The sequence below is a fragment of the Cynocephalus volans genome, chromosome 10 (assembly GCF_027409185.1).
Source record: "Cynocephalus volans isolate mCynVol1 chromosome 10, mCynVol1.pri, whole genome shotgun sequence".
NCBI lineage: Eukaryota > Metazoa > Chordata > Mammalia > Dermoptera > Cynocephalidae > Cynocephalus > Cynocephalus volans.
In genome coordinates this window covers 80,343,342-80,369,670 of record NC_084469.1, presented here as the reverse complement: position 1 = coordinate 80,369,670, position 26,329 = coordinate 80,343,342, and the positions used below count along the sequence as shown (strand labels likewise).

The window sequence follows — 26,329 nt, the reverse complement described above, 5'->3', positions numbered from 1 at the left end:
TCCAGGCTGTGGGTATTTCCCTTAAGTGTGTTTGCCTGTGGACCTGGAGCTGCACTTGGGTTCAGTGGCTTTGATTCTTGTCATTCTCTGGGTTTCCCCAGTTGAGGCCGTCATCCTTGGCTCCATGGAGAGATGCCAGGATTTGACATCTAGAGGAAATCTGGGGAGTCAGGTGAAGGTTTGCAGGATGCAGGCCCTGGAGATCGAGGTGACCTCTGACACGTATTACATGGGCTTCAGCATTCATTCCATTTATCTACACACTTGCTCATTCACACGGCCACTTATTAACAAGTTCATTCTCTTGTCCATCCATCCTTCCGTCTATGTCAGCCATCATCCATTCACTGTCCATCAGACAACCCACCCATCCACTCATCTGTCTATCCATTCATCCATCCACCATTCTCCTGTCACCTTCCAATCAGCCACCCACCCACTAATCTGTGGCCACCCATCCAGCACACATCCATCTGTCCATCCGTCTGTTGCTTCACCCATTGCCCACTCATCCTTCCATCTATTGCCTATTCATTCATTTACCTACTCTTCTGTCACTCATTCATGAGCCAACCAGCCCTCATCTGTCACCCAGCCATCCATTATTCACCCTCCACTTCCCATGCTGCACTGTCTGTCCAGCATCCGTCCACTTATCTCTTAATCCATTTAACCATCCTCCATTTACCATCAGTCTCTCCACCTATCCATCATTTATTGGGTCCCTGGTTAGAGCCAAACACTACGGGCTTTTCTGTCCACTGGGGCTCAGTCTGAAGTCATGTAATTGCTTTCACATGAGATGTTTTTGCCTATAAACAGACATGAAATGAGCCACAGACCTAGCTCCCCTCCCAGTTCTAGCAGAGACTTGCTCTGTGACCTTGGGCAGGTCCCTCCTTCTCTGGGCTTCCCCTTCGTCCTTTGTAACATGATGAGAGGTGACATGGAGCTGGACTTGGTGGGTGCTCAGAGGACATGGAAACCTCATAGGGAGGATGAACTGCTCTGAGTGTAGCACTTGTATACACTGGTTGACAGGTGGGGGCTAAACATGCAGGGCCTGAGGGTCCCAGCTCCTGTTAGAGAAAGGGCGTGGGATTGGTAGTGCTTGATCTGACCCCATGGCCCACCAGCTGCATGTTGGGCTTCGGGGCACCCTGGGCACCTTACTGGGCATATTGGTACCACCATTGATTGGGGGCGGGGGTGGTTGGGAGCCACTGTCTTGCCTCAGTTTCACAAGTAGGGGTTGGGCTAGGTTGTTGGTCAAGCTTTTCAGCACTTTTCTTCAAACAAAAACTTACACAGAAGCACAAAATGTAAAATAGTTAAAACAGGTTTCAGAAAGATGCATACAGTATGATATCGTTTATGTAAGAAAAAAAAAAAAAAGGCACCAGACAATCGTCTGTAATTTCTTGGGGTACCGCATATGTATATTATTGTGTGGCTAGGGACCTAGACAGACAGTAATAATAGACATGCGAGGAGACTAAAACTGGAAAGGGTGGTCAAAGAAGCTTGTAGAATTATCTGTAATAATGTTTTAACTTTTACAAAAAGAATGTAATCATGCATTCCTTGTGAAATTAAAAACTAGTGATAGGATTTAAAAGTGAAAACAATATAGAAACAAGGCAGTAAGAGTGAGGCTGCTCTGGTTTGAGCCAGGTGGGTGCCTGGACCTGTCTGCTTGGCCTAAGACCTCTTGGAGGGACCCTGGGCCCAGTTGCCATCTGTGGTTCTCTGGCCACACAGGGTGGGGGATGTGGCTGTGGATGGCAGGCCACCACATGGCTAGGTCTGGTGAGAGCAGGTGCTGCCGAGTCCTGGCTGTGGAGAACCATCCACCTGCCTTGGACCTGGGGCTGTGGGTGTCCCTCTGTGCTACTGGCCGAGGGAGAACAAGCTGAGTCCTGAATCTCCTCTTTGTCTTCCTGTTGGCCAAGTTCATTGCCTCTTGGAGGGCTGGAGAGCTGTTTAAGAGAGAAAAAAGGCCATCTGAGGCGTGAAGATAAAAAGAAGTCTTTTAGCCATCCCAGGAGAGGATGGCTTTAGCTCCTGCGTTGTTATGTAAAGCCGGCCCTAATCCAGCGTCTTAACCGCCTTAACTGGCCAGCTGGGAGCGTGAGGGATGGGAGATTAAGGCTGGGCTTGGTGCGAGGGCTGGGGCTACGGAGCTCCTTTTGAACTGTGGAAAGAACAAAGTAAACATCAAAAAGTCCCAAGCTCTGAGAGCTGGTTGGGCGTGGCAGGGGTGAGGAGGGGAGGCTTTAGTGAGGAGGAGGGGAACAGGACCCTCCTTCTGCTGACCCTGTAGGGGTGTGAGGACAGGGGAACGGAGATCCCACACTCACCCCCAGCACCCACCTGGCTTCCTGCCTCCCCAGCTTGGCAGGACACCAGGTGGTGGCAGCCTGTGGCTTGTGCCCTGGGGTGAAAATAGGTGCCAGGCTTGTTTGGCAGACCCACGTCACCCTGCATGGCATCGAGGAATTGCTGTGTCTGAGGGTGTCCTCCCCACCCACCGGAAGAGAAAGTCCTAGAAATGCCTGCATCCCCTTCTGCCTGGGCTTCCTTTGCCTCCATCCAGTGCAGTCCCTGCCCCTGCCCAGCCTCTTGACTTGCTTCTGTATCTCACCCTCTGGCTTCTGCTTGCTGGCCCTCACATCCCTAGGTGCCTCCTTCCTTGTCTTTTGACCTCTTGGCATCTTCTATAGAAAGACTGTATAGAGCCTGCTGGTCCTGCCCTCATAAAAAAGGCTCTCAAAGCCACTGAAGTCAGGTGGCCCCTCTCCCTCAGGGGCCAGGCCCGTCTCTCGAGGCTCCTACCGCTGCTGCTGGGCAGGTCCTGCTTTGACCCAGCAGCCCGCTCCCCACTGGCTCGAGCCTGGGTGTGGACTTGGCAGCCCAGCATGACTTGGGCTTCCAGGCCCGAGGATGGGTGTGCCTGCAGTCACTGATTCTGCCACACAGGGCAGCAGTGTTGGGACTGAGACTTAGGAGCTGAGCAGCCCTCCCTCTGTGAGTCGGGGTCTGTTCAACTCTGCACTGGCTTCCAACTTTGCCTTCCTCATCAGCCCCCGAGAGGCAGTGTTCTCCCTTAATTCTGACTTTCTGGCTTTACCACAACTCACTGTGTGATCTTGGGTGAGTCACTTCACCTCTCTGTGCTTCACTTTCCTTGTTGGGTCCTCATAGCACTTCCTCCTCAGGGTTATTGTGAAGACAGTGACATAATTTATGTAAGCCCTGAGAACAGCCTGGGCTCAGAGTAAGTGCCCGATATATGCGAGCTGTCATGATTCTTCTTGTTTCATGGGCCCAGTTTTCTTGAAGAGGGGCCAGCCCATGTTTATAATCATTTACCTAGTCCAGATCAAAGAAAGCCTGTTTTCAAAGCTTCTTTAATCCTATTAGGATCTCTGAATGCCTCCTTGTACTCCAAGTGTGTGGCGGAGGGTCTGGCATGCTGTAAGTGCTCAATGAATACTCACTAGAAGAATGAAAGTCAACACTGTGAAGTCACTGAAATCAGGTGACTCCTTCCCTCCGGCTGCTCAGGTCCTGCGTACCCTCCTTGGGGCCCAGGCTAGTCCTTCCAGGCTCCCAGGTGTGAGACTCATCACCACTGACAAAACTGAAGAGCCCTTGGGAGGCCTTTAGTCCCTTTCATTTGTGGTGGGAAAACAGGCTCAGAGAGGGGAAGTGACCTGCCCAAGGTCACACGGCAGACCGAGAACAGAATCCAGGCCTCCGTGTCCTCCTCATTTAGTACTTCCTGAACACCCACTGCAGGTCCTGCTGAGCCCTGTGTTCACAACCATGAACAAGACTGGGAGGCCCTGTGGTTAGGATGTTCCTGCGAGGGAGGCAGGTGGTGAAAACATAAACTAGTGAATGAGCACATGAGTTTCTGATAGCGGTGGTCTGCCACGACGTAAAACCCAGTGGAAAGTAGAGCATGGAAAGGCCTGTCTGAGAAGGTGACATGTCAGCTGAGATGCAGATGCCAGGAAGGAGCCAGCCGTGGGAGAATGTGGAAGGAGAGCAGCGGTAGGGCTGAGCAAAACCCAAGGTGGAAGGAACTTGGCGTTTGGGAAGAACAGAAAGGAGGTGGGTTTGGCAGGAGGAGACGTCAGGGATGAGGCTGGGGCAGTCGGCAGGGGACGGACCACGCGCTTGGGTTGAAGAGGTTTAGGTAGGTGACTGCCAGACTCTGACTTTCAGTTTAGTAAGGTGACTCTAGCTCTGGGTAGAATGACCTGTGGGGAGGGAGGAAGGGGGCAGTGAAAACCAGGAGGCCGCTGCAGGATTGCAGGCGAGAGGTGATGGCGCTGGCCTGGCATGGGAGCTGTAGGTCTGGAAGGAAGTGGGTGGGCCTGGGTTGTGGGGTGAGGAGGTAGATGAGGCCAAGACAGGGGTCACGGACACACCTTAGACTTTGGGGAAATGTCAGTGTCACTTCTGGGGTGGAGGTTTGGTGGGTGACTGTCAGGCCTTCTGTTTTCAGACATGTCGGGTCATACTGCCCATTGTATATGCCATGGAGATGCCAGCAGAGGTGGGGGGGGGTGTCCCAGCAGTGGGAGCTGGGGGTTCAGGGAGCAGCTAGCTAGGGAGAGAGAGTCAGGACTTCTCAGGAAGTGGCCACAGCAGCATCATGTGACTCCCAGGCAAGGCTGGCCGATCCACAGGGCTGGCTGGTGACTTCCCTGGAAGACTGAGAGGAGGAGAATTGACTGGAGAGCTGCGGGGACCCCCAGGCGGAGGAGCAGGCGGGCCACACCCCACTGCTTCCCTCCTCAGTTCAGAGCCAGGCCTGTCAGGGAGTGTCGGTGGCCCCGACTCCACTCCCCTGCAGTCCCCCCAGTGCCTGAGCTTCAGCGGTGACAGAGAGAACAAGTGGACTTTGTTACCTCGGCAGTTTCTCTCAAGTCTGTTCTTCATAAAAGCTCAGCTTGAACAGTGGAAATTCTGACTTGTGTCAGATACCGAGGAGGTTTTAATAGTTTCAAGTAGCTCGGGGTTACATTGTAAAAGTTGAATTTCATCACGTGTTTTAACTTGGGTGGGGTGGGGGAAAAGGGGAAGGGACATGATATTTTTAGCCCATAGAAGGCTTTTTTTCCCCCTTTCCCTCTCCCTCTCTCTGTGTCCCCCTCCCTCCTTGAACAGATGTTTCTTCTCAGTCCTATTCAAACCTCAAAGCAGAGTGGCCATCAACCTCATGCTCTGATGAGAAAAAAAGGCCAGAATGCTATTTGTTGGGAAGGTTTCTTTCTTTTCTTTTTTTTTTTTTCCTTTTTTCCTTTTTCTCTTTCCCCTCAGTTACAACTGGCCCTTAAGCAAAATCTAGTAACAGTAAAATGCATCATGGAGAGGCGGGATTGTGAAGAAAAAGACTCCAGGTGGCATTTCTGGTGTCAGGGAAGAGTAGACATCCCCTGGTGGAAAGAGCCAGAAACCACCCCAGAGGGTACTGCATTGGGTAAATTACTGTTTTGGTGGTGGTGGTGGTAGTGGTAGTGGTAGTGGTGGTGGTGGTAGTAGTTGTTTTTCCTGAAAAGCAGGAGCTCAAAGTGATGGATTAGTTAAGTCGGGATTCTTTTGGTTCTTTTGGAAACTCAACCAAACTTGCTTAAGCTTTTGGCTCATGAAATTGAAAAAATCCTAGGTTAGATCTTGCCTAAAAAGGCCTGGCTGCATTCAGGAGCATGCGCGTGCGCGCGTGCACGCGCACACGCACACACACACACACACACACACTCTCTCACTCACACACTCACACACACACTTTCTCTCTCTCTCCCTCTCCATCATCTCCCCCTCTGCCCTCCTGTTACCCTCTCCCCTGAAGGTGGCAAGGACAGCTGAGTGAGAGATCCCAAGTTGCAATGTTTCCTGCAGATATTTGACTCTCACTTAACTGACTGGGTTGAATCTATGGTTTGTGGGACCCAAAGCTTGTACGAGTTTGGGAGGCCCTTTTTAAGAAAAAGAATACTCAATTTTTCATGACCATGAACCACATATATATATGTCCTGCTAAAGCTAAGTAAATATATCACCCACTCAGCCTCCCCTTAGCTCATTTCCAGAAATGCCCATTTTTCCTGAACACCACCTGACACAAGGGGAAGCTTGGGAGGTCAGAATGGAAAGAGACAGCAGTCTTAACCAATTGAGGATAAAATTCCTGATTTTGAAAATATCACAAAGCATATGACCGTGTGAACACATTGCGAAGGCCCTTTCTGACTTGGAAGGGGCCCTTGAAAGTGAGAGGGCCCAAAAGCTTAGTTTCACTAGCTTCACAATGAACTCTACTTTGCTACGATTTAGGACCAGCCACAGTGGCTGTCAGGATGAAATAAGCTGGGTCTTGTGGGGGTACTGGGTGCATCCCTGAAGCTGGAGCGGGATCAGCCCTACACAAACCACATAGATCGAGAGTAGGGGAATGTGGCTCACTAGAGGAAGGCCAGATGCTATTATCAGAAGAAGGAGAACGGTTGCTGGACAGGCAGGAACAGGTGTCAACTGTTGTGTGCCACAGTAGAAAGACCCGTGGCTGGTGAGTTGGGAAACTGGAATTTTAATTCTTTTCTTTTTACACCTTCTGGATTTAAATCCTGGTTCTGCTACTTACTGTTGTTTCATTTTGATGATGACGATGATGGTGATGACGATGCACCTAGGGAATAACAGGCACTGTACTATATATATTGGGCAACAGAAGGAAGATTCAGATGGTTAAATGATTGATGGTAATAATGGTGCAATACAGCTCGCTGTGCAGGGAAACCTAACCCAGGCCCTGAGGATGTGAGGGCATACTTCTCAGAGGAAGGGAGGCTTAAAATGAAGACCTGAAGGGTGAGCAGGAGCTGCAGAGGTAGAAGGAGTGGTTTTGGCAGTGATAACAGCATGAGAGCACAGCAGGGTCAAAATGTGGAAAGCAGTTCCGTGGAGACATGGGGCTGAGAGGCAGCAGCAACCAGATCGTGGAAGCCTTTGGACCCATCTGTAGGGTAGGGAGCCACTGGAGGGAAACGACTTGATCAGTTTTGCTTTTTAAGCTTAGTTTACCCTTTTGTAAAATGCAAACAGTATTAAGAGGACTTAGATAATGGTGTAACTGCTAACTTCACCAGCATTTCCGTGCAGCCCGCCAATGTGTGTGCCTGCGCTTACAAACACATTTGCGTATCTAGGACCCTTACTCCCTAAGGAGAGCCTGCTGCACATAATGCAAGAAACCATTTGGCCTGGAATGCACATATGATATCTTTCTCTTTTTACTGGCAGCCGATTTACCCGCCTAATTATATTTGGCATAGGCTAATATTAAAATTCATCGGCATTCCCTCTAACAGCTGCTGTCGGAGAAACTCAGAAACATCCTGGCAAGCTACCCTGAGACTAAAATATTTGCAGCAGATAATCTGTACGTGGACAATTGAGAAAGGACTGTGGATATGTTAGGGCAAGTGTCCAAACTCCAGCAAGGAAGCTCTGGTTTGTGTTAAACCTTACATTGTATCAACTTAGAACTTGCCAGGTAATGGGGCTAAGAGAAGGTCCACCATGCATTTGAAGTGTTAGTAATTTCTGGTCTTTAGAGGGGGCTGATTTAATCATAACTGTGTTTCAAATTTATCTCTTCTTTCAAAGTTTAATATCAACCAGGCCTTTCTGGATTATGTTAAAATAAGCTGGCATTTGCTAATATCATCCAGGATTTAGATTTTAGCCTAAATTTCAACAATCCCCTTCCCATCCCAGTTCTCAATTTCGATCAAGCCAGAATTTATGCCTTGTTTGCTACGTTGCCAATCTTCCTTATGCCTACCTGTAGGATTTGGGGCAATTCAGCCAACCAAAGTGAAATTTCTGCTCTGTGCATGTAGGGGACACTGTGGGCAACCCAGGAGCAGTAGCCAGCAGGACCCCAGCTCTCAAGAAACTTGCATTCTGGCTGTGCAGATGTGGAGGCTCCTGGGAAGTGATCAGAAGGTCCCAGACAGGACTGTACAGAATAAAAGTGATAGGTGAATGGGGGTAGAGAGCACCCTGCTAGCTCCGAACGCGTTTGTACAAATTAGAAAAAGGTGCCCCTCCTCAAGACACCTTTCTGCCCTCTGTCCCCAAAATGTCATAAGAAATACACATATCAATGATATCTATCATGTGAATGGCACCTCTTGGAGTTATAGAGTGCATAGCCTGCTTCTCAGAGCTAGTCTCCCAGTGACCCCAAATGACCCCAGACCAAGGGAAGAGAGCCCTGAGGTGCTCATCCTACGGGGCTGTGGGAGGGTGGGGCTGTGGGAGGAGGATGTGTTTTATTTCACAGCCCTTCTTCTGATGCTGTTTGGGTGGTGCCAGCTGTCAGCAGCTCTGGCTGGGTGGCCTGTGCCATCATTCCCCTGGGTCACTGCTGTTTGCCAGGGTATGCAGTCCCGAGGAAGTGACCCTGGCTCTCCCAGCATGTGGTCCCAAAGGAGCCTCCCATTGGGCCCATGGCGGGGGGCGGGGGTGGGGGTGGGGATGGGAGTCCAGACCCGTGATCAAGGTTGCCACCATTTGGGTACTCCCTCCCTCTTCTTTCTCCCTTTCTTCCTCCCCCCCACCTTTTTAAACTGGGGGAGGGGAGAGGGAAGAGACTGTCTTTGATCTCAGCGGAGGAAAAAAGTCTGTTCTGTTCAGGCTTTTGGCTAACACAACAAACAGTGTTTAAAATTTAACTTTGCTTAATTAATTAGTAATTCTGTTTAATGCTGTCTGATCTCCCTCCAAAAGGTATTTTGAAGCTTGAGAAGGGAACATCAAAGGGAGCCGGGTGAAGATGGTCAAGTAATGCATTTAATCTGGCAGTTGCTGGGGGTGGAGAGCTGCCAGGTTGGGAGCTAATGTGGGAGAGAACCGTCATTTGGTAAACACAGAGAGCCAACTCCTCGTGGTGGTGGTGTGAGGAAGGACACAGAGCAGCTTCCAAATAGAAGGAGCTCCACAAACCAACCCCAGACTTGTTTGGGCTGAGAATTGGTTTTAAGAAAGCAAAGTTGACATTTTCTTCCCTCCATGACCTCTGTGTATGGTTGGGTAGGTTGTGTACTGCACAAGGGTGTCCAATCAAGTAAGCAAGCAGTAGGTAAAATCTAATCTGTGCCCTGCTCATCAAGCATACACCCTGGTGGGGAAGGAAGGCTGCATTCACCTCAAGTAGTGATCCACAAACTTTTCTGTAAAGGACCATATAGTACATACTTTATGCTTTGTGGGCCATATGGTCTCTGTTGCAACTACTCAACTCTGCTGTTATAGAGCAAAAGCAGCTGTAGACAATGCATATGAGCGTGACTATGTCCCAGTAAAACTTTATTTACAAAAGCAGGTGGGACAGGTTTGGTGTATGCAGTTTAGTTTGCCAATTCCTGTTCAAAGTCATCCAAAGGAGCTTCGCAGACAGGTGGAAGTCTTTGCTTTCCTCCTTACCCCATCTCTTCCTTTCCTTTTTCTCTTCTTGCTTTCCTTTCTTCTTTTACGTTAACAGTGTCTCCTACAGCTACTCTGACTTGCAATTGATCAGAGTCCCCCTGAAATTATGGTCCCCAAAAGATAATCTTTTGAAAAAAAAAATTGCTAGGCTAAACAGAAATGAGACAAAGAATGGACTCAGACTCTGTTACCAAAGCTTATTTTAACAGAAATATCATTATTCTTTCCCTGATTGGTGTGACCCGGGTGGCCTGCAGTGAGCACCGTTTGCCCTTCTTCCGCCTGCCAGCGAGCCTGACAAAGGCTGGGTGGAGGGTCATTTGATCTGCACAGGGATGCCTGCGGGCCATGGCGGTTTGACTTGGTTTGGTTTCATAGGGTTCATATGTGGATATAGACTCAGGGCCCTGAGTCCTAGCTCTCGCCTCTGGCACTAGTGTCTGCATGGCTTTCTGACCGGTTCTCTGCCACTTCTTCTGGCCATTGGGCAACGGACAACAAGAGGGTGAAAGGCCGTCTTTGGTGGGGGCAGAGGGTGCTGACTGTCCTCGTTCTTGACCCCTAAGGCCCCAGAGCAGGAAGGATCACAGTCCTTCCACCTATCTGTGCCCAGCCCTGTGCTGGGAGGGACCCCCTGGCAGGTTCATTGACATCTGGCTGCTCCGTGCATGTCCAGTGGTTTTCTGAGCTGGGATGGGATGAGGGACCCACTGGAGAAATGAGAACAATCCAGACCACATTGGTCTTTGGAGAAGACATATGAAGGGTCGAGGGAGATGTTTTCCACCTTCTGGGTGAGGAGAAAGGAAGGAGGCAGGGGAGGACCTGAGGGGAGGACAGGCTGGGTGGTGCATGCTGGGGGCAGGGTGCTCCAGAGAAGGAGAAAGCAGGGACAGAGGTTGCTTCTCTTTGAGTTTTATCAAGTGGAACATGAAAGGCAACGTTGAACCTGAAGGTGGTTTTCTGATAACTTCCCTTTGAACTTGAAGTTTGGTTTCGATAAGCCTGGCCAGCTTGCATCTCCAGCCAGGACCTCTGCAGAGGGAGGCAGCAGCTTTGAAGATGGAGCTGGGCTTTGTTTTTCTTTCTTCTTTTTCTTTTTCTTCATGTTTTCCCCCCTGGGAGGATTGAATAGAGGATGTTGCAGGCCATGATATCACTATGGTTTCTCCAGCGGGGAAGTTTTGGGGCAAGGGGGATCGTTTGGATCTAGGCTGCCAGCTGAGACCATGGCTCATCTACATCCTTTGCAAGCCAGCATTTATTGAGCATTTACTGTGTGCCAACACTGTGCTGAGTTAGCACTTTGCTCATTGCCCTCTCCCAGCAGCCCTATGAGGGAGAGACCATGATATCCCCGTTTTACAGATGAGGGGACTGAGGTCCAGGGAGGTCAAGTGCTTTGTCCAAGCCTGCCCAGGCTAGTCAGTAGCAGAGTCAGCATATGAACCCAGGATGTGAATCCGAACAGGCCGTCTCCACTGTGACACTGTCATCTAGCTCAGCTACACCTGCCAGAGATGCTGGATGCTTCTAGAGCTGAGGGCTTCACTTAGCACTGGGAACACGGAGAGCCCCAGCTCCCAAACTTGTGGGGATGACAGTAGTGCCTACTGCTTTGTGGCCTGGTGGAAGTGGCTGTGCATTGTACTCTGTCTGGTCCCGTGATGGTGGCAGCTCTGGCCCAGCAGGGCACCAGGTAGATTTGGGATGGAGGAGTCAGGGTGGCCAAGGCTGTATGCGTGACTGTCCTTGGGTCCCTGGCTAATTGCCCACCTGACTTCCCTGGGGCTCAGGGTTCCAATGCAGTGGGACACCCTGGCCACCGAGGTGTTTGTTTTGGAGGAGCAGGGAGGGCAGGACTTTGTTTTATCGACTACATCAGAAGTCATTGACATCAGTGGCCTTCCCCAACAACTACCCCAATAGTGAGGATGTTCAGTACCCCCACTCTCAGGGTCCTCCGGGGAGTCAGATACTCTTTTAGGTTTGTTCTTCATTGTCTTCATTCTGTGGAAACACCAGGAGAGGAGGAAGGATCAGTGACGAAGACTGCCCCCAGGTCTCTAGCTGGAGTTCCCGGTGGCTGTAGGGAGTGGTTGCCTTGACGTGTGGGTGCTGTGGGCCACGGGCTCCCTGCATGCCACTCGGTGTGCTCGGGGTGAAGAGAAGGAAGGGGCTCCCAGGCCCAGCCGGGGAAGGAAGCTGTTGTGATGGAGCTGCCGTGCTGGTCAGTCAGCTGTTGCTGTGGCTTTCCTGTCCCGCCTGGTCTGAGCTGGTGAGCTGAGCATCCCTGTCTCTGGCTCCTCTTCCTCCCCACCTGGACTGTGTGTTTCTGATATGATGCTTTTGTGTCCATTCGTATCCCAAAAGCCTGGCTCCCAAAAGAGTTAGTGGGGTGGGGCTGTCACTCCCCTGACTGTTACTCCTCATGACCAGGATCCTGTCTGCTGGGCCCAGGATCTCACTCTTATGCCCTTTACGGTCATGGATCCTTGAGTCCATACAAGAATCCTCTGGGGAAGGGACTGTTAGCATCCTCATTTTACAGCTGGGAAAAAGGAGATGTCTAGAGAAGTTATGTGACCTGCCCAGGGTCACACAGTGTGGAAGAGGTCAGAACCCAGGCAGAGATGGACCACTCCCCCCGCTGGCTTGCCTCTGTTAGATGGAAAGAGGCAGGCCCCGAGAGGTACCACATGTCCCAGATCAAGCCACTGGAGGTTCAGAGAGGCAGGCTTGTGGAGTGTCTGTGAGCCTGATTCAGGTCACTCGGTCTCTGTTGTTCACTAGCAAAGCACTTAGCCTCTCCATGCCTCATTTTTCCCATCTGGGAAATGGAACTAATAATGTAACTGCCTCACAGGGTTGCAGTGAGGGCTGCATTGATGAACAGCAGGTGCTTAGTTGGCGCTGTGCAGGGCCTGGCACTGTGTGGGTTTGTGGCCTCGTCTTCATGCATGGTGGTGCAAGGGCGAAAGGCACCACAGAAAGTGCTTTGGATACCTGCTGGGAAGAGAGCTGGGGGCCCGCAGGACAGGAGTCCCCACCTGAGCATCCTCCCCCACCCACCATACCTTCCCCAGTGGCCACTCTTGGGTCCTGGTCTGCAGAGCTGGGGTGTGTGAGTGCGGTGCTGGGTACTGAAGAGGGGAAATGCAAAGACCCCTGTCCTCCCTCCTAGTTTCCTGGCCTGGCGGCCTTATTTCCCCATGCTCTGGACTTACCAAAGAAGTCTCTCTGGTGGAGCGTCTCAGCTCACATGGCCCTGGATGCCCTTGGGTCAGGGTGGGTGGGGGAAGGTCCTTTGAGTCAGAGCCAGGCTCAGTTAGCTCACCTGCAAAACAGGACAACAGAATCACCACCCCAGGAAAAGAGGACCTTGAATGGTATATATCCATAAAGAAATGATAAATGATTAGGTAATAGATGTGCCAACTATTCTGATTAGATCATTATACGATATATGCATGTATTGAAACAACACACTGTACCCCATAAACATGTACAATAAAAAAAGTAAAATCTAAATTAAAAAAAAAAAAATCACTGTGCCAGGACAGTGTAGAGAATCTAATGAGAGAGGAGCTTTGGGTGTGTTCTAGAAAAGCCATCTTGAGCCCTGTCTGTCAGACAGAGACAAATGTGCAGAAAGGCCAAAGGAGTCTCATGGGACATTTCAGGATTTGAGGAAACCTGTAGTCTGGGTCCTAGGTCATGAACAGTGGTGCCACCCCGAGTTGCCTGCCAGGCACCTCTTGGTGGTGTTCACGGGAAAATGGTGTCAGTGGGTCATGGAATTTCACCCCCCACCCCCACCCATTCCCCCCCCCCCACTGCTCCTGGAAGGACACACGAAGGACCAGGACCTTTGGCAGAGGGGAGAGGTGAGCAGAGGCTGGATGTAAGGCACAGGGTGAGCTTGCTCCCCGAGATGCCATTTATGTGTGGGTGTCTGTGTGCGGGTGCATGTGCATGCTGATGCACACACATGCCCTTCGCCAACCCAACTGATCTGCTTCTGTCACTCCTGACCAACGTGCCCCATGCTGAGCCCAGGCAGGTGAGAGGAGGCAAAATGTGAGCATGGAAAGCAGCAAGACTGTGCAGCAAATGGCCGTGGTCCCTGAGCGCCCTCTCGGGGCTCCCCCCAGCCCTCCCCTATCTCCCCTTTGCCCTGACACTGCCCTGGTGGCCATGTGCCTCTGCAGGGCACTGAAGTCACGGGCTGCAAAGTTGGGGCAGAGGGTGGGGCCTGAGAGGCCCATGCACATGCATGCAGAGGGGGTCTCCCCTGAGGCAGCCCTGCGCATTACCAGAGGCTAGAGAGTAGAGTGGTTTTGACCCAGCAAAGGGGTGGGGCAAGGCCTGGGACAGCGCTTTGGCCTCCTTCTGGGCCCCCCTCTTCATGCCTTCTCACTTGCCTCCCCGGCAGTGGCCCTGCCACCTGAGAAGACCGACGGACTGGGCAGTGGAGATGAGAAGAGGATGGAGAAGGCCGGTGAATCTTGCCTGGGATCCAAGAAGCAGCTGAAGTTCGACGTAAGTTTCCTCTCCAGGAGCTGGGCCCTAGGGAGATGGGTTTCATCTTCTAGGTGGTGCTTTGCGAGGAGGGAAGCTGAGGCTCATCCAGACAGGAGGGCCCCTTACCTCCTGCATGAACAGCTACCCTCTGTGGGGGGGTTCCTCCTGCCACCTCCAGGGCTGCCCCCACTCAGTGCAAGCCCCACTGCCCATCCCCCTCAGCCTAGCCCCTGGCCTCTCCACGTGGGGGTGGCCAGAGCATATGGCTGGGCAGTGGCCCAGCTGCCCAGGAAAGGGCATGAGAGTGGACGTGGGGCTCTGGTGTTGCTGTTATCCCTCCAGGCCTCAGTTTCCCTGTGTGGCCAGTACAAGGGGTGTGCCCTCCCAGAACTCACAGGCTATCCATCCTGCCCTCCCCTTAACCCCAGCAGTGTACTAAGCTCCTTCTGTGCATCAAGCACAGTGTTGGTGATGACAGCAAGACCCAGGCCTGCCCACATGGAGCTTACCACTTCTCTCCACCCTCCCTTTTCCCTCTCTCCGTCCTGAGACGACTGGGACATAGCTCTGGGGTCAGCAGACTGGAGCTAAAATCCTAGCTATACCACTTAGTAGATGTGTGACTTGAGGACAAGTCCCTCAGTGTCTTAGTGGTCTCACTCGCCTTGCCTGTAAAATGAGGATGGTAACAATATCTACCTCCTAGGATAGCATAAGCATATGAGTTCACACACTTAAAGTGTTCCAGAGGGCACCTGGTACAGAATAAGCACTTTCCTTCTTTCCAACCAATGTCGATTGGGCACCTGCCAGTTGCCAGGAGACCTAGCAGTGAACTGGGTGTGGTTCCTGTCCTCACAGAGTGTGGAGTGTGGCAAGGGGGACAGATGAGAGACCCCAACCCAGCCAGCGCACATGGTGATATGCTGGGGGTCTGGGAGCACAGCGGGTGGTTGCCTAAGTCAGGCTGGAGGGGTGCAGAGTGAGGCACACTGGCAGTTCTCGACTGTGCAGAGCCAGGAGAGGGGCCACACAAGGGAGTTTTTGGGATAAGAAGGGTGTTTCAGGCAGAGGGAACAGCAGGAACAAAGGCCCAGAGGCTTGACGGTGCTGGAGTAACAAGCTGCAGTGTGTGGCTTGCATAGGGATGGTGGGGCATGCGGGGAGACAGCACAGGAAAAGGGGGCAAGACCGTTGACCAAGAGCTCTGCATGCAGGAGTTGAGGGGGGACAGGCTGCATCTAGTTGAGGAGCTAGGGTTGCCAGCTTCTTCCTGGTGTCCACTCCTGTGCTAAGCCCACCTGAGTGCCTGCAGGGTCTCCTCTGAGCCCGGCAGCAGGAGGAAGGCCCAGACTCAGGCTTCTTTCTTCTCTGGAAGCCGAGTGTGTCTGTTTCTGGAGAGGGGCTGGCTGCTTGGGACTGAACCATGATCCGTGAGGAGGACTCACCTGAGAAGTCCAGCTGGGGTGGGGGTGGAGGGCCAGGAAGATGCACACATGGCAGGGGTGGAGTAGGTGGGGGCAGTTACTCAACCCGTGTTTCTGAATTTCAAACCAAAGCTGTCTTGGATATAGGTAAACGCTGTGTGTGTGTGCATGTGTGTGTCTGTGTGGCTCATGCGTCATGCACATGAAACGGTCCCCAGGAGAGCAGAGTGGGCACTTGGCAGGTATCAGATGGGCATGTCACAACTGAGGGAAGGCTGACTTTGAACTCAGCATGGGCTGCCCAATAACTGCTGGAGAGAAATGGCTTCCAGTTGCAGAAGCCAGGGGTGGGAACGCCATCCTCAGGCACACTTTCACCAGGTACCAGGTCCTTTCCCCTCTCTGGGGCCTGAGCCTGTCCTCATGACCCACCAGCTGGGATGCCAGCTTCTTCATAGCAGAAGAAGGCAAGGTAGAGTGAGGCAAGACGTGGGACAGGATGGTCTGGGAGCATCTAGAATCTTATGGGATTTAAGAGCCATTTGTGGAACTTCTTTCCCAAAACAGCATTCTTTCTAGAACTCTCCCTGTGATACTCGACCAGCCTCCACATATAAACCTCCAGTGAGGGAGCTCACCACTTCCCCGCTCAGATTCCCTGGAGTTAGACACCATGGGTTGTCGCGAGTAATAATAATGAAGTTATTGTTGGATTAATCATTATAGCAAAAACAGTAACAGCTACTACCATTAATTGGGCTTTCCTATGTGCCAGACAGTGTGCAAGTGCATACGTAAACTACACAAGTATTTACACTACATTTCTTGTTTCCAGTTGCCCTAAGCAGACCCTTAGACAAGGCCTTGGGAGCAGGTGGTATATTGGGAAGGAGATCCCGGGGGCAGGTGCAGAGGAGCAGGGAAGGGGAGGCCAGTAAAGGGGCTTAATGTGTGGGTCATGGGCACAGGCCGCTGGGGCTGAGTCCCTCTGGGGAATGTGGAGGCCTGAAGAGGCTGGGCATTTGTCCACCGGCTCCTTTCCGTCCCTTGTTCGGGTTGTCTGTGGACATTTAATCCCTGCCTCTTCAGGGCTGCCCTCAGGCAGAGAAGCAGGCGCCGGAGCTGGGAGTTCAGAAACTGTCTACCACAGCTTCAGGGAAACTCTGAGGTGGGCTGAGGGGACATGGGACATTCAGTCTTCCCAACAACCTTATGGGATAGATACTGTCATTTTCCATGATTTGTATGTGGGAAACTGAGGCACAGAGAAGCTCAGTGACATGTCCAGGGTCAAGCAGGGGATGGAACCTGGGCTGAGTCTGGAATCTTAGCTCTTAATGCCTGTCCTCTCCTGCTTCCAGTTCAGGGGGCCCAATCTGGAAGTCTTGCCTGGGCTTCCCAAGTTGCTCTTCCCCATTGCCTTCTAGTTGTTTCTAGCCCTTGGTCCTAGTTCAGCCTTTCTGAGGCCATAAGCCTTCTCTCAGCCCCCTCCCTCCCACAGTCATTTCTCCCAGGCCTCCCATGCCGGGCTCTGGCCTCTCCCCCTGGCTGGCCATGTCTTGGTCATCGTGCTCCTTCATGCAGGGTCTGGGAGGGCAGAGGGCAGGTAGCTTCCCCTTGGCATAGCCTCTGGGCCCAGGTACCCCCCACCCCTTGGTTGTTGTTCCTTCTGATTGGTGACAAGCCCCCCTGTCTATTGTGTCCAGGAGCTGCAGTGCGATGTGTCCGTGGAGGAGGACAGCCGGCAGGAGTGGACCTTCACCCTGTACGACTTTGACAACAATGGCAAGGTCACCCGTGAGGTGAGTGTGCCTGCTTAGCTTCCTGCCACTTGCCATGTTCCTGGGCAAAGGGACCAGGCACAGCACCCTGCCACCACTGCCCTCTCTGCTGAAGGCAGTCCTGCTCCTAAGAGAGGGCTCTCACAGGCAGCAGCTGGAGCTACTGGCAGACCTGGAGGGGTGTCCCCGAGCTGCCAGGGAGTAGAGAGAGCTGACAGAGAGGAAGGGGTAGCCAGGCTGCCCTGCACTCAGCCGAGGCACAGCTCGAGCTGGGGAAGGGGCAGGGGCAGGCGCAGAGCCCCAAGGGTTGCCCAGAGAAGGACCCCGAGCCCCAGGAGTCCTGTAGTGCTTCCTTCTCTCTGTGGTCCAGAGATCTAGAGGCAGGGCTGGGACCATCCCAGGCCACCACTGCCCGCACTTAGCTATACTGCACAGGAGTTTGGGGTGGGGACAGCACACAAAGTCCCTGCAGTCCCTGACATACAGGGCACAGGAACAAGCACCCCCAGCTCTATGGGTCCTGCGAGCAGCTCTGTGGTCCCAGCTCTGGTCACAGCTCCATCCCAAGCCTGTCCTTCCTCATCCTTCCCCTCTGCATGCCTCAGTCTCTCTCCCCTCTCAGAGCCCTCTTCCCACAACTCTCCTCCTTGAGTTCCTCTCACCCTTTCTCCATGACTGTGTCGCTCCATATTGAGCACCTACTGTGTACTAGGCATGAGGACACAGCAGGGAATAACACAGACACAGTTCCTTGCCTTGTGGCCCTGACAGTCTGATGAGGGCGGCAGATCCAATTATAGGACAATTGTCAGCTGTGATGTATTCAGTGAAATAAACAAGCAGGGTGGTATGACAGAGATTGGCCAAGTGTCCAGGGAAGGCCTCCTGGAGGAGTTAACATAGGCGTTGATCTGTGCAGCATGCAGTGTGCAGGGCAGGCAGAGCGAGTCCTGGGCAGGGGGAGTGGGAGCACTCAGGGTATTTAAGGAACTGAAGAAGACCTGCACGGTGGCCATTTCTTGGGAGAGACACAGCTATGGCTGGGCATATGGCAGAGCCAGTTCTGTGGGGCCTTGGAGGCTCCGGCAAGGAACTTGGCTTTGATTCTGGGTGCTCAGGGAATGGCTGGAGGGCTGGAATCATTCCTTCTGCCTCCTTATCTCTTTTCCTCCCCCTCACTCTCTGACCTCCTCTCCCTCCCCAGGAGGCCGTTTTCAGGTGTGTGACCTGTTACAGATCCAGTGTCCTGTGCATCTGCATAGAGAGGCCTGAGATTAGCATGGCTGGGCTCTATGCCCTCTCTTGTGTGGCATGCAGGGGCTTCAGGGTGCTCCCGGAGAGGCGTGAAGGTTTGCTGTCTTATTTGCTCACCCTGAGTCAGGGCTGAGTATTTTCTTCCCTGTGGATAGTGCCTTTAAGCTGCCAGAGGGGAAACGTGGGTTTAAAAGGCTACCTCCTCCTCAGGCTGTGGTTTAGGGGATGTTAGAACGATTGGACGAGGAAGCTATGACTGATTTTTTATCATTCAGGACTCTGACATGTAAGTAACAGAATCCCAGCTCAAACTGCTATAAGGAAAAAAAAAAAAAAAAAAAGGAAAAGAAAAAGAAATATATTGGCTCATGTGACTGAAATTTGCCCTGGGCACTGACTTCAGGCATGGCTGGATCCAGAGGCTCCGTGTCTTCAGGACTAGGTGTTCTTTGTGGCTGTTTCCTCTGTGTTCCCTTATTATCAGGCAGGCTCTCCCCTTGGCAGTATCAAGATGATTGCTGACAGCTTTAAGCCATATCACATCCTCTTGGCAACCCCCCAGTTTTAGAAGTTCCAGAACCAAATCTCACTGGCTGCTCTGACAGCCAGGCTGGGCTTCTCCTCACGGGGGTATGGTGGCATCTCCCTCTTGTCACATGTGCAGCAGTAAAGACAACTCAGCCCCTTGCAGCTGCCTTCTTCATTACTTTCTAGTCAGAAGATGCTGAAGAGCCTCACATGCTGACCACAAAAGGTTTGTCCCCAAACCTTTTCTTGCAGAAACCTGCAGACAGATGCTGCTTTCTGGATCTATATTGTATCCATGTCCTCCTTAACCGCCTTGGTAATGAGAGGAAGGACAAGAGGGTTTCCAAGGAAGGTGGCCCAGCCTGGCCCTGGAGAAAGTGTCCACTGGATTGTGGCTTCCTCCTACCCAGGAGCCAGGAGACTGGCTTCCAGTCGAGGGAGGACAAGCCTGGTGTTTCCCCTGGTCTAATTTTAGCCCAAAGTTGCTCCTCAAATCTGGCTATAAATACCATTTCCCTCCACGCTTTCTGGACTTCATCACGTACGTTTCTGTGTGCCAGAGCTGACAGGCTCCCGCTTCACTGCATCCACAGCCCAGAGCGGCGTCTGGGCTGACTTTCCAACTTGGAGAAAGGTACCCATTCATCCTTCGGGTGTTCATTTGTGCAGGAAATATTCATGGGCACCTATTCCCACGGGCCTGGCCCTGTGCAGTCCATGGGGTTGATTTTCAACCTGGAATGGCAAAGACACACCCGCTTAAAGGCCTGAGTCAGCCAAACCTGCTGGGATCACACACCAGGCCCCTGGCCTTCTAAGGAACATGATGCTCAGGGGGATGATGTTGGTGGACCTCAGCTGGCTCATCTGTATAATGACGCCTCCTCCATGGGCATCCCAAGATGGTGAGTGGTTGTACAGAGAAGCTCAAGGAAGGCAGAAGAGGAGTCCTTGGTGGGCCTTATGGAAGAGCTGGCATCACCAGTACACCAGCAAGCGAGTGACTAAAGCCTGGTCTCAAACCGGTGACCCCCACAATCCCAATCTGGCTCCCAGATGTTCTGGTCTGGTCCCTAGAGCAAAATTAAATTGGTTGCCAGTATCAAAGATTCTGAAGATTTAACAGAAGATTCTGGATTTCTGGCTTCTCTGGGATAACCCTGGGTCTACATTGTCAGTGGGCAAGTCTGCTGAGCTGAGCAGCCACCACCTCCTATGATGGAGGCCAGTGCCCAGTTGGTCCCTACCACTCCGGCCACCCATCCATGTACCCGCAGGGGCTCTGCCTCCTCTGCCTAAGGCTTACAGGCAGGAGGTTAAGGGAGGACCAAGTCTGTCTGAACTCATGAAGAATTGGTGGCCAGATAACTGACCAGCTGTTGGCCTAATCGGTGGAGAGAATGTGTCTTCTCTGGAGGAGTCCAGCATCATTATAAAGCAAGAAGCTGCCCCTCAGACAAATGGCCTCACAGATGCCAGTACAAAGGGAGGCCTGGTGTGGGGAATACGTACCTCTCCACCCCTAGTCAGAAGTCTGAGACTTCTCATGGAGCATTGTTTGAAGACTCTGTTCTGGTCTTAAGAGGATAACTGAGGCCTAGAGAGAAGAGATTTGGTCAAGTTCTCACAGAATAGTTTATCTTTTAGGGACAATCTTAGTCTGCTCAGGCTGCCCTAACAAAATACTATGGACCAGTGGTTTAAACAACATAAATTTAATTCTCACAGTTCTGGAGGCTGGAAGTCTAGGATGAAGGTGCCAGCTGATTTGGTTCCTGGTGAGGGTGCTCTTCCTGGCTTGCAGACAGCCGCCTTCTTGCTGTGTCCTCAGGTGGTGGAGGGAAGAACTCTGGTGTCTCTTCCTCTTCTTATAAAGGCACCAGCCCTATTAGATTAGGGACCCACCTTTATGACCTCATTTAACCTTAATTATATCCATATTGACTTAAAATACAGTCATATTGGGGATTAGGGCTTCAGCATATGAATTTTGAGGGGACACAGTTCAGTCCATGGCAGGGACATGTCTCCTCTTCCATTTTTGCGCCCATCAGACCTGAAGCAGATGCTGTTGATGCCCCAGCCCTATATTCTTTGGGCCCACCTCCAAGTTCACCTGTTGCCATGGTAGATAGAGCTCACCATAGAGCTTTCGCTGGTGCAGGGGGCTGGCTCAGCCCTTGCAGGGCTGCCCAAAAGTATGGGAATGTTGCATCCTTGGGGCACCTCTCAACCACTGGGTATGAGAGCCAGTTTATAAATCCCCATCTGGATGAGACTATTCGAGGTGACTCTTCACTATCCCCCACAGGGCCCCAGTGCAACTGAGCCCCAGTTACCCACAGCCGTAACCTTCTCCTTCAGTTTTTCTTTATGGCTTTTTCCTCCTTCACTCTCTCTACTCCCTTACTCCTGCTTCCGAGGATTTCCTCCCTGCCATATGAACCTCTGACATTTAAGTTTTTGCCTTTGGCTCTACTTTGGGGGAACCAGAAGGGTTTCAGCACTTCAGCGTCAACCAGGCCCTCTGTTTGCCGTCTCTGCATGGGTTCCTACTTCCCTCCCCATCCAGGACATCACCAGCCTGCTGCACACCATCTATGAGGTGGTTGACTCCTCTGTTAACCACTCCCCAACGTCAAGCAAGACACTGCGGGTGAAGCTCACCGTGGCTCCCGACGGGAGCCAGAGCAAGAGGAATGTCCTTCTCAACCACGCCGGTGAGGGGCTGCAGGGCAGCCCAGTCCCATTTCTCAGGAAGGATCAAAGCCTGCCTGGGAGGAGTGGGAGGGAGTCCTGGGGGCTTTTCTTGGGGAGCTTCCTTGTGGACAGGTGGGGTATAAATGTGTCCTTGAAGGAATAGGCTTGGGAGAGGGAAGAGGAGGATTCCGGATGGGTGGCCCTGCAGAGGCAAAGCCATGGAGGGGGGCGTGGGCATGGCAGGCAGCTATAGTGAGGCATGTATTGAGGTGAGGGTGGTGGGGCAGGGCCCTGAAGGCCAGCTAAAGAGTCTGGGGGAGGAGGTAAGTGGGACAGGTAGCTATGGCATCCCTCTGTTTAGTCCCAGCCCGGAGAGCTCTGTCACAGAGCCGCTGTGAAGCTGCTCTGGGTGTTTTCAAGGGCAGCATGCCAGGCAGTCATCTGGGCAGGGCCAGCCACAAATGGCTTACAGGTGTCTCTTGTCCTTCTTGGGCGGGACTCAGATCTGCAGAGTACAAGGCCCAGAGCGGAGACCAAGCCTGCTGAGGAGCTACGAAGCTGGGAGAAGAAGCAGCGAGCCCCCCTTAGGTATGGCGGGCACGGGTGGAGGCAGTAGCCTGGTGCACATGAGCACGTATTGAGCACCAGCTGTATACTTATATCAGAGGGATTCAGAATACGAGGCTCCAGTCTGTGCTCTCTTTAGATGCACAGACTTACAAATTAAACTCTAAATTTAAAAAAATAACTAAACATTAAGTCCCCATCCCTTTATGTAAAACATTTTGGGCCAGACATAATTAGGCATTCGGGATTTGTTGGGCTTTTGAAAGGTGCTCCAGTGTATTCCTCATGAATTATATGTGGAGTTTGGACAGCACTACAGGGTTTAACACACTGATATTTCTGCTGGGAGATACGTGGATATTCACAATAGTGGAGTTAAAGACCATAAACAGATCCCCATCCCTTTAGGGTGGGCGTGGTTGCCAAATGGGCAGGAAAAATCTTTGTTTTCAGCCTTTTTGGATTTCAGAATTGTGGTTAAGGGATGGTGGGGCTTCAGTTACCTTTCACCTGTTGTTATTTCTGTACCTGCAAGGAAGGGAGGGAGGAGAGGAAAGGGAGAGACTGCTTTTAAAATCAGCATTGAGTAAATAACAGTCATAGAGCAGGTGTGAGCATATGCTAACAACTCATGTGCAGATGGTAAGGAAGTGACTGCAGTTGGATTAGTGCAAGTGCAGGGGAAAGAAAAGGCAGTCAAGGCAGGAGATGCAGCGTGGTGTGGGGAGAGGGCTGAGAATCACAGTTATCTAGGCTGGCTGGAGATTGGGGTGTGTGGGGAGGAAGACAGGCATGTGGGGGGCAGGCAGACTTCAGAGATTTCTAAAGGGGAGGGTCAGAGAGCCCAGAGTCCTACAGGGGAGAGAGGAAGCCTCAGGCAGCACCTCTCTTCAGACCCCCCCCAACACACTCACACACACACACACACACACACACACACAATCACAATGGTAAGGCCCATTCTGGGCTTTGGGGTGGGACATGGAGTCGGCAGCCTCAACTCCAACAATTTGGGGGGCTTCTGCTGCCCACACCCCCTGGGGCACCAGGCTCGGCATCAGGCTGCCTGCCTGCAGTCGACACACATGGTTTGAAGCCTGGCTTTGGAGCATCTTTACATTTTGACCAGTAACCCCTCACATTTGCTTTGGGCCTGTTCACACCAAAGTCCCCATTCACTCCTCCCAGAAGCCCCATGGAGACCCGGCAGTGGTCTCTTTCTCTGTTGGTGGGGGAGGAAATGGGGGTGCAGACTGCAGTGATCACTATTCCTCCCCCACCCTCTTCCCAAGACCAAGAAGGAAATTAATGAAGGATTTGTCCTGGTGGCTTCCCAGTAGCCGGGGGGGCGACCGACCCCATGGCCAGTGCCCACCTGCTCACTTGTCTTCCCCACCGTAGGTTCCAGGGTGACAGCCGCCTGGAGCACTCTGGCTGCTACCACCATTGCGTGGATGAGAACATCGAGAGGAGAAACCACTACTTAGATCTCGCCGGAATAGAAAACTATACGTCCCAGTTTGGGCCTGGTAAGGCCCTCCTGCACCTCGCGAGGCAGGGAGTGGGGGTGTGTGGCTGGACGGGCCAGGCATGCCATGCTGGTGGTGTTCCCCCTGGGCTGGGGAAAGACGTAGCTTTTATTGGACAGGCCAAAGAGTTTTCTTGGAGGAAGTGACATTAAAAACATTTTCAAAATTAAAGTAATACATATACACATAAAGTTGAACAAGATCAAATAGTATCCAAGGGCCTAGAATATAGCAAAAACAATAGTTCTGTGCCTCATCCCAACCCACCCCCAGCCCTGTTCCCAAGACAACCACTTTGACCTCTCGTGGCTGTTCCAGCGAGGACCTCGGTTTCACTACGCACAACCCTTCTCTGTCTTCACCATCCTTCAACAGCCGTTGGCCTCTTGCTAAATTTCACTCCCCAACTCCCTTCTCCTCCCCTTCCTGCTAATAATGTATGTCATTCCTCTAGGGGTTACCTCTATACATGTTCAGTAGTAGATTTAGAATTCTTTCTTGCCCCAATGACCTTAGACAGTTGTCAGGGTCTCTGCCACCATCTCTCTTTCTCAGCTCTCTCTCAGAAGGAGAGTTTATTATTTTTGAAGACCTAGCAGATGGGAAAGTTCCATTTCAGAGAGTTTTCCTTCAAGGCAGTGAGGGACAGTTGGGCAGTGGTGGGTAGCTCTGAGAAGGGACACCTGGCGTTTATCGGTCTTGGAGAGCTGGGAGTGGGGGTGACTTCTGGGGTACGGTGCAGCCCCGGCACACAGGAGGGGCTCATGAAATGTCTGTTGGATTGGTTCCTAGGCTCCCCTTCAGTGGCCCAGAAGTCAGAACTGCCCCCCCGCACCTCCAACCCCACTCGATCTCGCTCCCATGAGCCGGAAGCCATCCACGTCCCACACCGAAAGCCCCAAGGCGCGGACCCAGGCTCCTTGCTCTTCCTTGACACCCCAACCGCCAAGGTCTCAGAGCTCCAGCAGCGGCTCCGGGGCACCCAGGACGGGAGCAAGCACTTTGTGAGGTCCCCCAAGGCCCAGGGCAAGAGTGTGGGTGTGGGTCACGTGGCCAGAGGGGCAAGAGGCAAGCCCCCTCTGGGACCCACCGTCCCTGCAGTGTCCCCCTCCACCCACCTGGCCTCCAGCCCAGTCCTCCTCCCCACCCTGGCACCCCTCGGGCACAAGAAGCACAAGCACCGAGCCAAGGAGAGCCAGCAGGGCTGCCGGGGCCTGCAGGCACCGCTGGCTGCAGGCGGCGCCGTCTTGGGGCGGGAGCAGGTGAGGGAGCTGCCTGCCGTGGTGGTGTACGAGAGCCAGGCCGGGCAGGCGGTCCAGAGACACGAGCACCACCACCACCATGAACATCACCACCATTACCACCACTTCTACCAGACATAGAGCCCCTCCCCAGGGACCCTCCCCCCACCATATGAAGGACCCCCTCCCCCAACATCCCCAAGGCATTATTATTCTATTAATTATTGTTATTATGACGATTATTGTTATTAATTATTATTGTTACTCCACTAATATTTAGCTAGCCTTCATGTAGAAGATATATGGAAACACAGAACTAAACTTTTATTTATATGTGGGGGGGACTGTATAACTTACCCAGGAAATAACTCTGGGTTTGGAAGTGGCCTGTAGATGGCAGAGGCTCCCTTGGGTCTGAGGAGCTGCAGTGTCCACATGGATTGGACATGGCACCACACCATGGGAGCCCTCGGCCCAAAACTCTGCCCACCCCAGTCTCTTCCAGGAGAATACCCTTTCCTGGCCCGGCTTCCAGAGACCCTCGAAATCTTCGAGAAGATAAACAGCTGCTACCTCTTAGTATTATTCTGATTTTATTTTGCCCTTCACTGATTGTAACATGCTACAAGGGATTTCAACGGACTGCAGATGCACGGCCTCCTTGCTGTTGTGTTTTTATGTTCCAACCTAGAAACCTTAGTTGTCCTTTCTGGAGTTATCCTCCCTACCTTTCCAGTGGGATCACTCCCTTGCCCCAAACCACTGCCATCTTTTCTGTCAAATATACTGCTACTCCTTTTTTTTCCCCTCCTCTTCTCATCTTTAGAAAGACAAACACACACATTTAAGGACTGTCCCCCAAACCAGCTCATTTTGGAAACTGCTAGAGAGAGAACCAACCTCATAAACGAGCATGGTTTTCCAAGATCGGGCAATTGTATGTTGTTGGTTGTGACCAAGGATGGGGAAACCTCATGTTTTACCCTTGGCAAATATATATGTACCCACGTGGTTCTCTAACAGAGCTTTCTGTATCTATAGATAGATGGCATCTGTCCGTTTCTATGTATCTTTCTATAAATATACACTCTCAGGTATTTTTTCTAGTGTGCAGAAATCAGTGGTTTGCTTCTCTGGATGCTTCCTAAGCCCAGAGGTGACTGCATGTCTCCTGTTGGGCCGATGTCCCTCAGATGTGAATAGCCACTTGCCTCTGGTCAGAGGTCCTTTCTTGGGATTTGGGATCTGACAGGTTTTGGAGAGATCTGCCA

At 52.1% G+C, this 26,329-nt stretch overlaps 1 protein-coding gene across 1 annotated transcript in view; it reads left to right on the top strand.

The window, feature by feature from the left end:
• NKD1 (NKD inhibitor of WNT signaling pathway 1) overlaps nucleotides 1-25,199 on the top strand; it is an 82,638-nt gene extending 57,439 nt beyond the window's left edge. Inside the window, exons 5-10 of the mRNA XM_063112956.1 lie at nucleotides 13,943-14,049; nucleotides 17,165-17,260; nucleotides 21,594-21,741; nucleotides 22,225-22,309; nucleotides 23,690-23,817; nucleotides 24,610-25,199. Coding sequence (XP_062969026.1) covers nucleotides 13,943-14,049; nucleotides 17,165-17,260; nucleotides 21,594-21,741; nucleotides 22,225-22,309; nucleotides 23,690-23,817; nucleotides 24,610-25,199 — 1,154 coding nt within the window. The remainder of the gene's footprint in view (nucleotides 1-13,942; nucleotides 14,050-17,164; nucleotides 17,261-21,593; nucleotides 21,742-22,224; nucleotides 22,310-23,689; nucleotides 23,818-24,609) is intronic.
• Nucleotides 25,200-26,329: the final 1,130 nt, after the last annotated feature.